At 39.0% G+C, this 14,227-nt stretch overlaps 2 protein-coding genes across 4 annotated transcripts in view; one reads left to right on the forward strand and one right to left on the reverse strand.

Moving 5' to 3' along the window:
- wash1 (WAS protein family homolog 1) overlaps positions 1–8,727 on the forward strand; it is a 37,820-nt gene extending 29,093 nt beyond the window's left edge. For all 3 annotated transcript variants that reach the window (XM_063057961.1, XM_063057962.1, XM_063057963.1), the window contains exons 9-11: positions 1,611–1,772; positions 2,258–2,326; positions 4,983–8,727. In XM_063057961.1, the coding sequence (XP_062914031.1) occupies positions 1,611–1,772; positions 2,258–2,326; positions 4,983–5,146 (395 nt within the window). In that variant the 3' untranslated portion in view covers positions 5,147–8,727. The remainder of the gene's footprint in view (positions 1–1,610; positions 1,773–2,257; positions 2,327–4,982) is intronic.
- Positions 8,728–9,605: 878 nt separating this feature from the next.
- Positions 9,606–14,227, reverse strand: part of rtcb (RNA 2',3'-cyclic phosphate and 5'-OH ligase) — a 45,554-nt gene continuing 40,932 nt past the window's right edge. The window contains exons 10-12 of the mRNA XM_063057960.1: positions 11,523–11,633; positions 10,782–10,901; positions 9,606–10,071 (exon numbers count right to left, since the gene is read on the reverse strand). Of these exons, the coding sequence (XP_062914030.1) occupies positions 9,964–10,071; positions 10,782–10,901; positions 11,523–11,633 (339 nt within the window). The 3' untranslated portion in view covers positions 9,606–9,963. The remainder of the gene's footprint in view (positions 10,072–10,781; positions 10,902–11,522; positions 11,634–14,227) is intronic.

Here is a 14,227-nt window from a genome sequence, read left to right on the forward strand (position 1 = left end):
AGAAGGATCTGGGAATACAGATCGATAATTCCTTGAAACTAGTGCCACAGGTAAATAGGGTCGTAAAGAAAGCTTTTGGCACTTCGGCCTTCATAAATCATGTATTGCATACAGGATGGGATGTTATGTTGAAGCTGTGTAAGATGTTGGTGAGGTCTAAGTATTGCGTGCAGCTTCGGTTACCTACGTACAGAAACAATGTAAGTAAAGTTGAAAGAGTATAGAGAAAATTTACAAGGATGTTGCTGGGACTGGAGGAACTGAGTTATAAGTACAATTGCAAACAACAGGAATTCTGCAGATGCTGGAAATTCAAGCAACACACATCAAAGTTGCTGGTGAACTGTTCACCAGCAACTTTGATGTGTGTTGCTTGAATTTCCAGCATCTTCAGTGACTGTACCTCTTCCTAGAGATGCTGCTTGGCCTGCTGCATTCACCAGCAACTTTGATGTGTGTTGCTATAAGTACAATTGAATAGGTTAAGACTTTATTCCATGGAATGTAGAAGATTGATGGGAAATTTGATAGAGGTATACAAAATTGAGGGTTATAGATAGGGTAAGTGCAAGCAAGTTTTCTCCACTGAGATTGGGTGGAACTACAACTAGAGGTCATAGATTAAAGGTGAAAAGTTTAAGGGAACATGAGGGGAAACTTCTTCACTTTGAGGGTCGTGAGAGTGTGGATTGAGCTGCAGCATGCAAGCTTAATTGCAACTTTTGAGAAGTTTGGATAGGTGCATGATTGGAGAGGTATGGAGGACTATGTTCTGTATGGTTCGAGTGTAGATCAATGGGAGTAGGCAGTTTGAATGGTTCAACATGGACTACATGGGCCAGAGGGCCTGTTTCTGTGCTGTACTCTTCTATGACTAAGACTAACAAGAACAAGGAGTTCTGCAACAGATGGTATGGCCTCTGGCGCCCTGATCTCAACAACATCAAGGCTGTCAGGGATTACCTAGAGGGACAAAAGCAACTGAGGCAGCCAAAATCTGAAGAACTATGGCAAGTTCTCCAACATGCTTGGGACAATCTACCAGCTGATTTTCTCATAAAACTGCACAACAGTGTACCTAAGAGAATTGATACAGTTTTAAAGGGTAGTCACACCAAATATTGGTTTAATTTAGTTTTCTATTTACTACTCTTTAGTAATTTTTTTGATGTTTAGAAACTTTTATTTTTGAAAGTATTTTCACTTTACAAAATTTTTACGTATGTCTAAGACTTGAATAGTACTGTATGTCATTTGCATATCAAGCACCTATTGTATTTTAAAAGCGAGTTGAGCAGCAAGAGTGGAGAGAGAAATGGCATTATAGGTCTTTGATCCAAGACATTAACTGTTTCTCTTTCCACAGATGCTGCCACTCAGTGCTTTCAGCATTTTCTGTTTTACTTTCAGATTTCTAGTATCTGCAGCTTTTTATTATTTTCATCCATGTTGTACAAATCAGGTGATTTTTCCCTTTGTTGTTTACTTTGTTGTCTCTCCCAAAAGTTCATTCTAGTCTCAAGAAGCATCTTCTTCCAGATGAATATTATCATAACTGTGGAAAACAAATTTATTGATTTTTCTGCCTTCTCTAATTTCTCTTCTGGAAGATGGTATTGTTCAGGGAGCACCTCAAGAAGTTGTAAAGCCCTCAAATGGAAGAGCCAGTCTGCTGGAATCTATCCGGCAGGCAGGAGGAATTGGGAAAGCCAAACTACGCAATGCAAAAAACATTAAGATGGAAAAGAAAAAACAGAAAGAACAGGAACAAGGTATTATCTTCTTTGAGGCTTAACTCGGGGTTATGAAACTATTTTTGTATTTTGTATTTAATATTTAGAGGAACTTGATAAAAGATGTTCTGTTTTTCTGTTTTATTGATTTGGAAAGGATACTGCTTTTTCCCCTCAACATCAAGAACATTGAACAGTTGTCAATGTCTGCTGCAGATGTGAGAATTTGCTTCATCAAAGTGAATGTAAAATGCATCATCTGTTGCAGATGTGGAATTTTAATGCTGATGGTTGTAAACTGAAATTTATGCATCAATGGTTAAGAACTGGAACAGCAGAAACATTCCATATGGTGCACCTTTTATCCCCGCATAATGATAATACATGTTTGGAAGCTTAAAATGGAAACCTATATTTAGTGCAACTATAGTAATGGGAATGAATGTTTCCCTGCCACTGCTGCTTTTGAGTGGTGGCTGGGGAGGAAGCGAACATTCTGCTGAATGTTATCTATTATATTCTAGGTGGAACAAGCGAAGGAGGAGGGAACCTGATGTCTGATCTCTTCAACAAGCTTGCAATGAGGAGAAAAGGTACAAAACCCATTGTTGGTACAGCTTATAAATGACAATTTTAGCTTCTGCTGATGTTAATATTTTAACAGATTGTTCATGTTACTTTAATGCTATACCCAAAGTGTACATATACAGAGCTTCCTCTGCTCTTATTATAGCATCTTCAGATCTGTCACTTCTTTGGGACCAGCTACAGTTTAATACCAATCTCTGGACAGGCTTGTGAACATATGATAGTACAGCATAGTATCCACAATATAGTGCCAACCTATGTAAACACATTGCATGCTTAATCTAACCCTTCTCTCCCACATGGCCCATAATGCTCTATTTTTCCTCCCATCCATACGTCTTGCTAAGAGTCTCCTAAATATCCCACACTCTTCAAATTCAAGTTATCTATATTGTATAGGTCTTTGTAACCAACAGAAGTGGAAATATTTCCAAATTTAATTTGAAGCCGATGTTGTATTCAATGCTGATGCTCTATTCTGAACTGCAGCAGAACATGTTAACGTTCATTATTATATAACCATATAACAATTACTGCACGGAAACAGGCCATCTTGGCCCTTCTAGTCCATGCTGAACTCTTACTCTCACCTAGTCCCACCGACCTGCATTCAGCCCATAACCCTCCATTCCTTTCCTGTCCATATATCTATCCAATTTAACTTTAAATGACAATATCAAGCCTGCCTCAACCACTTCTGCTGGAAGCTCATTCCACACAGCTACCACTCTCTGAGTAAAGAAGTTCCCCCTCATGTTACCCCTAAGCTTTTGCCCTTTAACTCTCAACTCATGTCCTCTTGTTTGAATCTTCCCCACTCTCAATGAAAAAAGCCTATCCACGTCAACTCTATCTATATCCCTCATAATTTTAAATACCTCTATCAAGTCACCCCTCAACCTTCTACGCTCCAAAGAATAAAGGCCTAACTTGTTCAACCTTTCTCTGTAACTTAGATGAAACCCAGGCAATATTTTAGTAAATCTCCTCCGTACTCTCTCTTATTGACATCTTTCCTATAATTTTCAACATTACATGCCAACTCCTATACTCAATGCTCTGATTAATAAGGGCCAGCATACCAAAAGCTTTCTTCACCACCCTATCCACATGAGATTCCACCTTCAGGGAACTATGCACCATTATTTCTAGATCCCTCTGTTCTACTACATTCTTCAATGCCCTGCCATTTACCATGTATGTCCTATTTTGATTAGTCCTACCAAAATGTAGCACCTCACATTTTTCAGCATTAAACTTCATCTGCCATCTTTCAGCCCACTCTTCTAACTGGCCTAAATCTCTCTGCAAGCTTTGAAAACCTACTTCATTATCCACAACACCACCTATCTTAGTATCATCTGCATACTTACTAATCCAATTTACCACCCCATCATCCAGATCAATATATATGACAAACAACATTGGACCCAGTACAGATCCCTGAGGCACACCGCTAGACATCGTCCTCCAATCTGACACACAGTTATCCACCACTACTCTCTGGCGTCTCCCACCCAGCCACTGCTGAATCCATTTTACTACTTCAATATTAATACCTAATGATTGAACCTTCCTAACTAACCTTCTGTGTGGAACCTTGTCAAGGGCCTTACTGAAGTCCATATAGACAACATCCACCGCTTTACCCTCGTCAACTTTCCTAGTAACCTCATCAAAAAATTCAATAAGAGTTGTCAAACATGACCTTCCACACACAAATCCATGTTGACTGTTCCTAATCAGACCCTGTCTATCCAGATAATTATATATACCATCTCTAAGAATACTTTCCATCAATTTTACCCACCACTGACATCAAACTCACAGGCCGATAATTACTAGGTTTACTCTTAGAACCCTTTTTAAACAATGGAATCACATAAGCAATACGCCAATCCTCCGGCACCATCCCCGTTTCTAATGACATTTGAAATATTTCTGTCAGAGCCCCTGCTGTTTCCACACTAACTTCCCTCAAGGTCCTAGGGGATATCTTGTCCAGACCCAGAGACTTATCCACTTTTATATTCCTTAAAAGCGCCAGTACTTCCTCTTCTTTAATCGTCATACTTTCCATAACTACCCTTCTTGGTTCCTTTACCTTACACAATTCAATATCCTTCTCCTTAGTGAATACCGAAGAAATTGTTCAAAATCTCCCCCATCTCTTTTGGCTCCACACATAGCCGTCCACTCTGATTCTCTAAGGGACCAATTTTATCCCTCACTATCCTTTTGCTATTAATATAACTGTAGAAACCCTTTGGATTTATTTTCACCTTACTTGCCAAAGCAGCCTCGTATCTTTTTTTGGCTTTTCTAATTTCTTTAAGATTCTTTTTACATTCTTTATATTCCTCAAGCACCTCATTAACTCCAAGTTGCCTATATTTATTGTAGATCCCGCTCTTTTTCCGAACCAAGTTTCCAATATCTCTTGAAAACCATGACTCTCTCAAACTTTTAACCTTTCCTTTCAACCTAACAGGAACATAAAGATCCTGTACCCTCAAAATTTCACCTTTAAATGACCTCCATTTCTCTATTACATCCTTCCCATAAAACAAATTGTCCCAATCCACTCCTAAATCCTTTCGCATCTCGTCAAAGTTAGCCTTTCTCCAATCAAAAATCTCAATTATGTCTAATTTCTTGCAGGTATTTCAGGTAAAGGTCCTCAACATAGTGAGGGCAGTGGTGAAGGAACTGGAAGTGAGGTTCCTGTACCAGGTGGTGCTTTCGCTCGGATGTCTGACGCCATTCCACCCCTCCCACCTCCACAGCAACAAAATGCTGAAGATGAAGACGACTGGGATGCATGAGACTGACTGATTTGGCAAACATGTCTGCATTATGTCTATGGTTCTTTGAAAACTTGAACTTCAGGCTTTAATATCTACCAATTTGGCTCAAGCCTAGAAATTTATTTTCTTTAAGGGAAAATATTGTCTATTAATGTCTTTAATAATAGATCTGAGCTTGAGATCTGGAGACAAACAGGGTTCTTTACTGTACTGGCTCGAGTTTGCTACATGGATGGACATATCCAACTAAGTTAGCAGAGTTTTCATCCTACACTTAAATTATATCAAGTGGACTTTCCTGCAATGCAGTGAGCGTAGCAGGGACATGCAAACTGATTGTAATAATGAACCATTCATAGCTTATTTTAAGCAAAATTTACTCAGGTATATTTTATCCTTTTATGAAATATAGTTTGAAGGCAACACCACAGTCTGCATTAACCTTCATCTTTAAAGTGCAAGTCACTATTGATGGTAATTTATTTCCATGCTCTGCCAAAACCACTTTACCAGTTATCAGACAGCAGCTGATAAGAAAAAAAAATCAGTATGTTTTACAACTCTGTCATACTAAAATTAACTTAATCAACTAAATCTAGTTTAGGTAAAATTTAGTGTACCTTAATTGGTGTAAAAGCATTGGTTTTGAAAGTTTGATGTATACAAATGTTGGTATCTCAAACTATTGCATAAATAAGCTGCAGGTCATGGAAGATGCATAGCCTATCATGCTTTGAGAATGGATGTGTTGTGATTTATTGCACAAGTCTTTGAATAAACAGGACCATTCCAAACAGTCCCCTAGTACAGTGCAACTTTCTTTTGCTGACCCAAGAAATTCTGTTCATACAGTTTTAATTAAAATTCTTATGAACAAGTTTAATTTTGGGGGAATGCCAAGCTATCTCTAGTCATGTCACTTTTTTACCAAAGCACAGGTTACATCAATCTTTGAAATTATTTGAATAGTCTTTAATCAAGAGCCTTCTGTATTAAAAAGTGCATTAGGCCTTTTGTTTGTGGCCAGATTTGTCTTGAACACATCTACATACTTGGTCTTGGCAACAGAATTCCAATGAAGAGCTCCTTGTCTAATTTAATAGATGTTAATTAAAAGTGAGACTTGGTGGCAGATGACAACTCTTAAAGAACTATTCATCAATTCCTTTTGCAGAGACAAAAAGAGCTTTTAACCATTGGGCATGAAGCAGTCAGCCAATACAGAAATATAGGGGAAATGATTAAACAAACCTGATATGAGAATTATGGTGACATTTTAAAATGGCAACACTGGTAAAGTAGTATTACGGTTCATGTGATTGTTGGGTTAGAAGTCTTTTAGGAGCTGAACAGTCTTTGCTGCTTTGCTCAATAATTCAAAACTATTATTGGCATATCCAATTAAATGGGTCACTGCTTCTACTATGATAGTTTATATTTCTAGTGCTATTGGCAGATTTTTAAGTTGTCTATGATCACTTGGATTGAACATCCTGTCTGAAGAAGCAAGATACAACTGATAATATGAACAAAATGTGAATTGAATAAATGTATGAAGTGATCACAGCACCCAGTTAAAGTTCCAGAAGCTATAATAGGAGCTCTCATACTAATATTGTTTCTGCACCTGCTGCAGCAGCAGTGTGAACCAGCTAGGTGTGACATTAGTAAGAAAACTGTCCAATGTAATTGCAATCTATTCTTACATGAAAATATATACTAGGGAAGAAATTGCTAGTAATACATCTAAAAAAGAAAGATAAATAAGATCATGGCGGATTAATATCCTCCAGGCTCTCTTGCTGGTGCCCCCATCAAGCAAAACCATACATTTCATTTTCCCCTGCACTGAGATATTTCCAAGATTGGTAAATGGCAGATTCTAAATCACCAATCTGTCAGATGAAATTTTATTTGTTTTCATTTTTATTCTAAATCCTCATAGTTAGCATTCAGGGAAATCATTTAGATGATTGCAAGTAGTATTCATAATTTAACCCTATAACCTAGTCTGACCCCATCCAGTATACTAAAGGCTCAACACAATTGAAAAACTCACTGAAATCTAGCCACTCAGTTTTTTCCCTAACTCTCTAGTTTCTATAAATCATACTTGGAACTTCTGTTTGTCTTTGGCAGCATAGGAATATTAAGAATTTACTCCCCTCTACCATACGTTATTATCAGAATCAATAGCTGTGCATTAGCTTTATACATAGAACACAGTTGTTCGTTCATCGTCATCGATGAAGACCTCGACACCATTATGATGACGATGATGTCGAAACTAGCATTGATTTGGATTTAAGTGAGGGAGAGTTGCGCAGCGTGAGCCTCACTCTCTCTTCCAATTCCCATCTGGACCCAGTGGCAAGACAAGAGTCGAGACGGCTGGAGATGGGACTAGGCGCAGTGGAAGACCAGGACATCTTCTGTGTCTTGTCATGGTCTATGCGTTCCACGATGCTTGCAGAGACCACCTTCTTGACCATTGGACCTTCCGTTGGTCTCCTCCACTCAATCCGCCAGAGTCTGTCTTCACACACTGGGATAAACAACTCCCTACCTCACTGAGGGTTTGAGACCCATCGGCTACCCTCACCTGGTTTCGCCGGCTTGTCAAAAGCCGTTGCCCAGGGTGTGGCCACTGTCGCATGCAAACAGCTACAGGGAGCCACAGGTAACAGCTGAGTGCCGGGTGGGGACCCAAGGAGGACAAACTGCCTGAAAAGGACGCAACATGTTCCCCCACCAGAGGTGCTACCCCTCCCTGACACCCCATACACATAGAACACAGTACAACACAGAAGATCCCTCAGCTCAATTCTATGTTGAAATAATGAAACTAGTACAGGTGTCCCCCGCTTTTCAAATGTTCGCTTTATGAAACCTCACTTTTACAAAAGACCTACATTAGTACCCTGTTTTCGCTTTCAGGTGTTTTCACTGTTAGGAAAAAAATTCAGCGCGCGATAAAAAGCAGTGCGCGCCCCGAGCAGCCGCTCTCCCTGGATTCGGAACAGCATTGCTTTAACACGAGCCTGTGAGCAGTCGATTGCAAGATGAGTTCTATGGTGTCGGGAAAACGCTGAAACAGCTCGTAAGGGTGTTACACAGCGTAAAACTGGACATAATTAAGCATTTCGATCGTGGTGAACGAAGCAAGGGCAAAGTGAGTTTGGCTTGTGGAAGCTGACGAAGATGATGTTGAAGAGGTTTTGGCATCCCATGACCAAGAACTGATAGATGAAGAGCTGATGCAATTGGAAGAGGAAAGGATAACAATTGAAACTGAATGAGTAATGATAAAGTACGACTTTAATTTTGAAAGGGTACGTAGGTTTGGGGGATATTTGCAAGATTCTTTGAGTCCTTACAAAGAACTGTATGATAGTAAAATGCGCGAGACTCAGCAGAAAAGCAAGCCTTCCACATCAGCCACAGCAGACGACGAGCCTCAACCTTCGACATCGAGGCGGGCAGTCATAGGAGGTGAGCTGCCTACCCTGATCGACGAGATGACACCCCCATGTCCCACCACCCCGGACAGATAGTGTACCGATTCGCGGAGAATGCAGCAGTAGCCAGGAGGCACACAGCACATCTTTAAGAAAAAAGCCGAAATAAACATGCTAATTATTAGGTGCCGCCCCACACGTAATTAATTAGCATGTTTATTTCAGCTTTTTTCTTAAAGATGTGCTGGGTGCGTCCCGGCTACCAATGGACCCCTGCGTGCTTCGCAGCGATGTATTGGTTGGTAGCCCGGAGGGTGGGGGCCACTGCACCACCCAGCCTGCGACGACTCAGTCTAACACACCATCATCAGTGTGCTCTGCGCTGTCCTAATTCCGGTAAGTGATACTACACCGTACAGACATTATTTCTACTTTATATAGGCTGTCTATTTTTACATGTTATTTGGTATGATTTGGCAGCTTCATAGTTTAAAGATTACTGGAGAGTGCTTGTGCCGTGATTTTGCCAACAGCGCTTGCGTGAGGTTTTCGCTATGGAGATCTGTGCCGGCAATGATTGTGGAAAAGTATTTCTACTTTATATTGGCTGTGCATTTATCATATCAGTCCTGCTTTTTCTATATGTTACTGTTATTTTAGGTTTTATGTGTTATTTGGCATGATTTGGTAGGTTATTTTTGGGTCTGCGAACGCTCACAGAATTTTCCCATATAAATAAATGGTAATTGCTTCTTCGCCTTACGACATTTCGGCTTACGAACCGTTTCATAGGAACGCTCTACCTTCGGATGGCGGGGGAAACCTGTAGTTAAAAGCTTACTAAATTTGTCCCCTCTGCCTATACTAAACTACAATGCACCAAAAACCACACATCGAAGGCTATTCAAGCAGTGTCGAAAATAGAAGAAAGGGATTTAACCAGGTTGTTCTGATCTTGACCTCATGCAAAATTCACTTGCAATTTCTAACATGTCATTAGATTGTGAACAAGTTTATTCTCTCCATAGATATTCAGTGTGACAGTTGCTAAGGTAAAATAACTTTGAATAGAGTACTATGCACTAAACAAAAACAATCTTTTCCTGGATTACTTTAACTGATTCATGACAAGAAACTTTTTAAACAAAAAATTAGCCTATTAATTTATTGTACTTAATCCATTTCATTGAGTTTTCAAAATGAAAATGCAAAATTCTGTACTCTTAACTTAATGGAAAATGTACAGTGGTACTTCACTGTAACAAAACTTAAAATTCCATATGTGTGTGGCAGAGTAACAGGATTTTTCCACAAAAAGTAGTTTAATAAGATGGTCCATCTTACAGATTTCTAATGTAAACTATCAATATGCTTCTATCAACCTTTTATAACTGCAATAGGCCGTAGTTTAATTGCCTTTTTGCTGATCCCTGCATCATGACAAGTATTGACAACATCAGTCACATTCTTGTAGGATTCGGGAGCCTAGAAAAAAAAAGATTATCTTTTAGTAATGATTTCAGCATCCCCTTTGAAATCTATCTTGAATAGTAATTTATACCAAAAGGATACACTGAAATTCTGTTTATAATTCCATCAGTCATTCATGATACCAAATGATACAGTTATAGATCTGCTACCCTACAGCTGCAGGGACTAGGGTTCAACCGTGATCTCTGGTGCTGACTGCGAAGAGCTTGCACATTCTTCCTATGGCCACATGGGTTTTCCTTGTGTGCTCTCATTTCCTTACACATCAAGACACTTGCCTCTTTAAACAGGCCATCTCCCTCCTCAAAACAACAATTACTATCCCCAGGTGCTACCCGACCAGATGATTTGTTGCTTCAGATTCCTACATCTGCGGGTCTCTTGTGTCTCCAGAGTTTGAGAATGACTGCAAGTTGTAGATAAGTGTTCACGACATTGGGTTTCTTAGTATTCAAAAACAATGCAAGTGCAAGTTGGACTTGGAAAAATTTAGCTCTATTGACTTCAATAGAGTTCAATGTACATTCTGCATTCTCAGTGTTAGTACAAGAAGAAATACAAATTTCTATCCATGATCTTCATATTCTTCTCAATTCATCTAAACAGCACAGGAAAACAATACAGAAAACAAATTGCTCCCATACATTTAAGCAGCTTTCAGCAGACATCCAAAAACTAAGGCAAAAATAAATCACAGCACTTACTTCTTCCATTACCAGTTTAGGTGAAGCAACACGAATAGCAATTCCCATATCAGCTAATTTGTCCAACACATCCTGAAAATCAAGATTACGTCGGGATTTTGCACGTGACAAAGCTCGCCCCTGAAAAGAATATTCTGAAATTACATTCAAGCTTCTGTATCAGATTAAGAAACACTTAGAAAGCTATTATGCTAACAAAAGTTAAATAGGGCTCTTTTGAATCTCTACAGATGACCCTTGTGTTATGGCGTTTAGGTAATGGAAATTAACCCTTAAAGAATTCACAAATCACGAGCCAAAAGTTTGAGATACAAGATTAAATTATTTTTCATGGAATTTGTGGGGATAAAATTAACCAAATGCCTTTCTCCATTCTTATTTCATGATGCATGCACAGACAACTTAGCTTCATATTATAGACAATCACAATAACAAGTTTTCTAGGAATGGCACCCACCTCTTCCCCCGCCCATAGTTTTGCCCTTTCAAATACAGCATTTAAAATAATTTAATGAGGCAGCTGCTGAAATTAACATCATGTAATATTATTTTTCAATCCTTTTAATAGCAATTTCTGATCCAACAATACTACAAAGACCAAAACAGTCTACATTAATTGAGCATGAAGAACAATATCTGCAATGGATTCTGCTAAAAAAAAACCTACAAATTTATAAGACATTTAGGCAAGATCACAATTACTGGGTTATGAAGATCCACAATTTATTCATAATTCCTTACCGCCCCATGGCAGGTAGTCCCAAAGGTTTCTGTCATGCCTTGTTCTGTTCCAGTAAGGACATAGCTGCAGGTTCCCATTGTTCCACCAATCAAAACAGGCTGCCCAGTTAACTAAAAGGTACAAAAGAAAGTTTAGAGAAGGCATGCGACTTGCCAGTTGGGTGGACATGGAAGTCATTCAATGACTTAGTCGCTGAATGGAAATCCATGTATCAGAAATATCTGAAATACTCTGGCACACAGCAATCACATCAGAATAAACCAAAACTTCGATAAACCTTGTACATCTTCTTCCAGTAGGACAATACATCTCTTAGAAATGACACCTTCAGCCCAGTGCTCCACTTCCAGCACTTTTATTCTTTAATCTGTCTTTTACAAGCCCCAAGAGAAACCAGTGGCCTTTCCTGAGAACTGCTTTATCATGTTAGGGATGGTAACGATTGTTTAAAAAAAATACATAAAAAGCTGCAAAATTAAATGACAGAGTAAAGCATGTTCTTTTATAAATAAACAATAAACTTCACTATCAGAATTTCTAACAATTATTTCATATTCCTTGATACTTTAAAATACTACCCCATGTCTCCTGCTTCATAAATCAATTAATTATGTTTCATTAACAGAGATACAAGTGCTGGTGTAAAGGCTGTTTTAAAAAAAGCATTGACCTTTAAATTGTTTGGATAACAGGAACAATAAATATTAAATGTAGTCAGGATCATTTGAACAAATAGGCATCTAGTCAAATAGATTTAAGTGTGTACAATGCGTATGCAAGTGAATTATTTTACGACGTTCACTTTTTATGCAAAAATTCTAATTAGCACGGCAGTTCAGATCAGAACAGCCATTTATACAGCTGTTTAGTGTATGCATTGAATAATGTACAAGATTTCAATCTCAAAAAATGTACAAAATATGCCTTAGCATATGTTCGTGACCTGATACTGATTCTGAATTGAAGACAGCCCATTTCCCAAAGTAACATTTGCCAAAAATTTTAATGAAACATACTTCCAAAGTGAAGATCAACTTCAGATAATCCTTCCAAAGTTTCCAGAACAAGCTCGTAAACAAATGCAAGTGATCTTCAACCAAATAATCAAAGGAAATAATAGTACTGAATGACAACTTCTCCATTGGAACAGCTTTAGTGGTTAATGGGGTTCTAGAAATCTGACTTAAAGTCTGACTCCCATGTTCTATAGTCAAAGTAGGATAGAATGTGCTGCAGCAATTTTATCAATTCTGATATTTGTATGGTTTCCATATTGGCTAATATTTACTAAAATATCATATACAGGTTGAGCACCCCTTATCTGAAATTCGAAAATCCCAAAACCTCCGAAATCCAACATTTTTTGAGCGCTGACATGACATCAAAAAAGGAAAATCCACAATGTGCTGGGAAGGTTCTCAGGCAATGCAGTAGTCAAGCGATCGTGTTTTGAAAGAGTGGATCTGTCAGTGTCAGAACGAAAATATGCCGCTTAACAGTATGCTGATTATGAAACAAGCCAAGATCTATCACGACGAACTGAAAATTGAAGATAATTGTGAATATTCAGCACTGTCATTGCAGAAATTTAAGAAAAGTCATGGCCTCAAATTTTTAAATATTTGTGGTAATAAAGCACCTGCTCAGCATGAGGCAGCAGAGATGAGTTTGCCAAGATCATCACTGATGAAAATCCAACATGCTGAACAGCTGCATCAGAAAATACGTGTGATGAACCAGTATAAGACAAAGACTGCCTACTGCGTAGCACAATCAGAGCAGGGATTGATGGCAATGCCAAAAAGCCACTGACTGTCCACCCGGGCAGCTGAGGTAGTGACAACTACCTTTCTGATGGTTCAATGTACACATTATTGTTCCATGCATAAAATTGTTAAAAATATTATATAAAACTATGTGTATAGTCATAGTCATACTTTATTGATACCGAGGGAAATTGGTTTTCGCTATAGTTGCACCATAAATAATTAAATAGTAATATGTAAATTATGCCAGGAAATAAGTCCAGGACCAGCCTATTGGCTCAGGGTGTCTGACCCTCCAAGGCAGGAGTTGTAAAGTTTGGTGGCCACAGGCAGGAATGACTTCCTATGACCCTCAGTGTTGCATCTCGGTGGAATGAGTCTCTGGCTGAATGTACTCCTGTGCCCACCCAGTACATTATGTCGTGGATGGGAGACATTGTCCAAGATGGCATGCAACTTAGACAGCATCCTCTTTTCAGACACCACCGTCAGAGTCCAGTTCCATCCCTACAACATCACTGGCCTTACGAATGAGTGTGTTGATTCTGTTGGTGTCTGCTACCCTCAGCCTGCTGCCCCAGCACACAACAGCAAACATGATAGCACTGGCCACCACAGACTCGTAGAACATCCTCAGCATTGTCCAGCAGATGTTAAAGGACCTCAGTCTCCTCAGGAAATAGAGATGGCTCTGACCCTTCTTGTAGACAGCCTCAGTGTTCTTTGACCGGTCCAGTTTATTGTCAATTCGTATCCCCAGGTATTTGTAATCCTCGACCATGTCCACACTAACCCCCGGATGGAAACAGGGGTCACCGGTGCCTTAGTATAAACTGTATATTTAGTTTATATGGGCTTGGGTCCCACCCCCAAAGTATCTCATTATATAGATGCAAATATTACAAAATCTTAAACATTTCTGGCCCCAAGCATTTCGG

This window comes from Mobula hypostoma, chromosome 9, assembly GCF_963921235.1.
Source record: "Mobula hypostoma chromosome 9, sMobHyp1.1, whole genome shotgun sequence".
NCBI lineage: Eukaryota > Metazoa > Chordata > Chondrichthyes > Myliobatiformes > Myliobatidae > Mobula > Mobula hypostoma.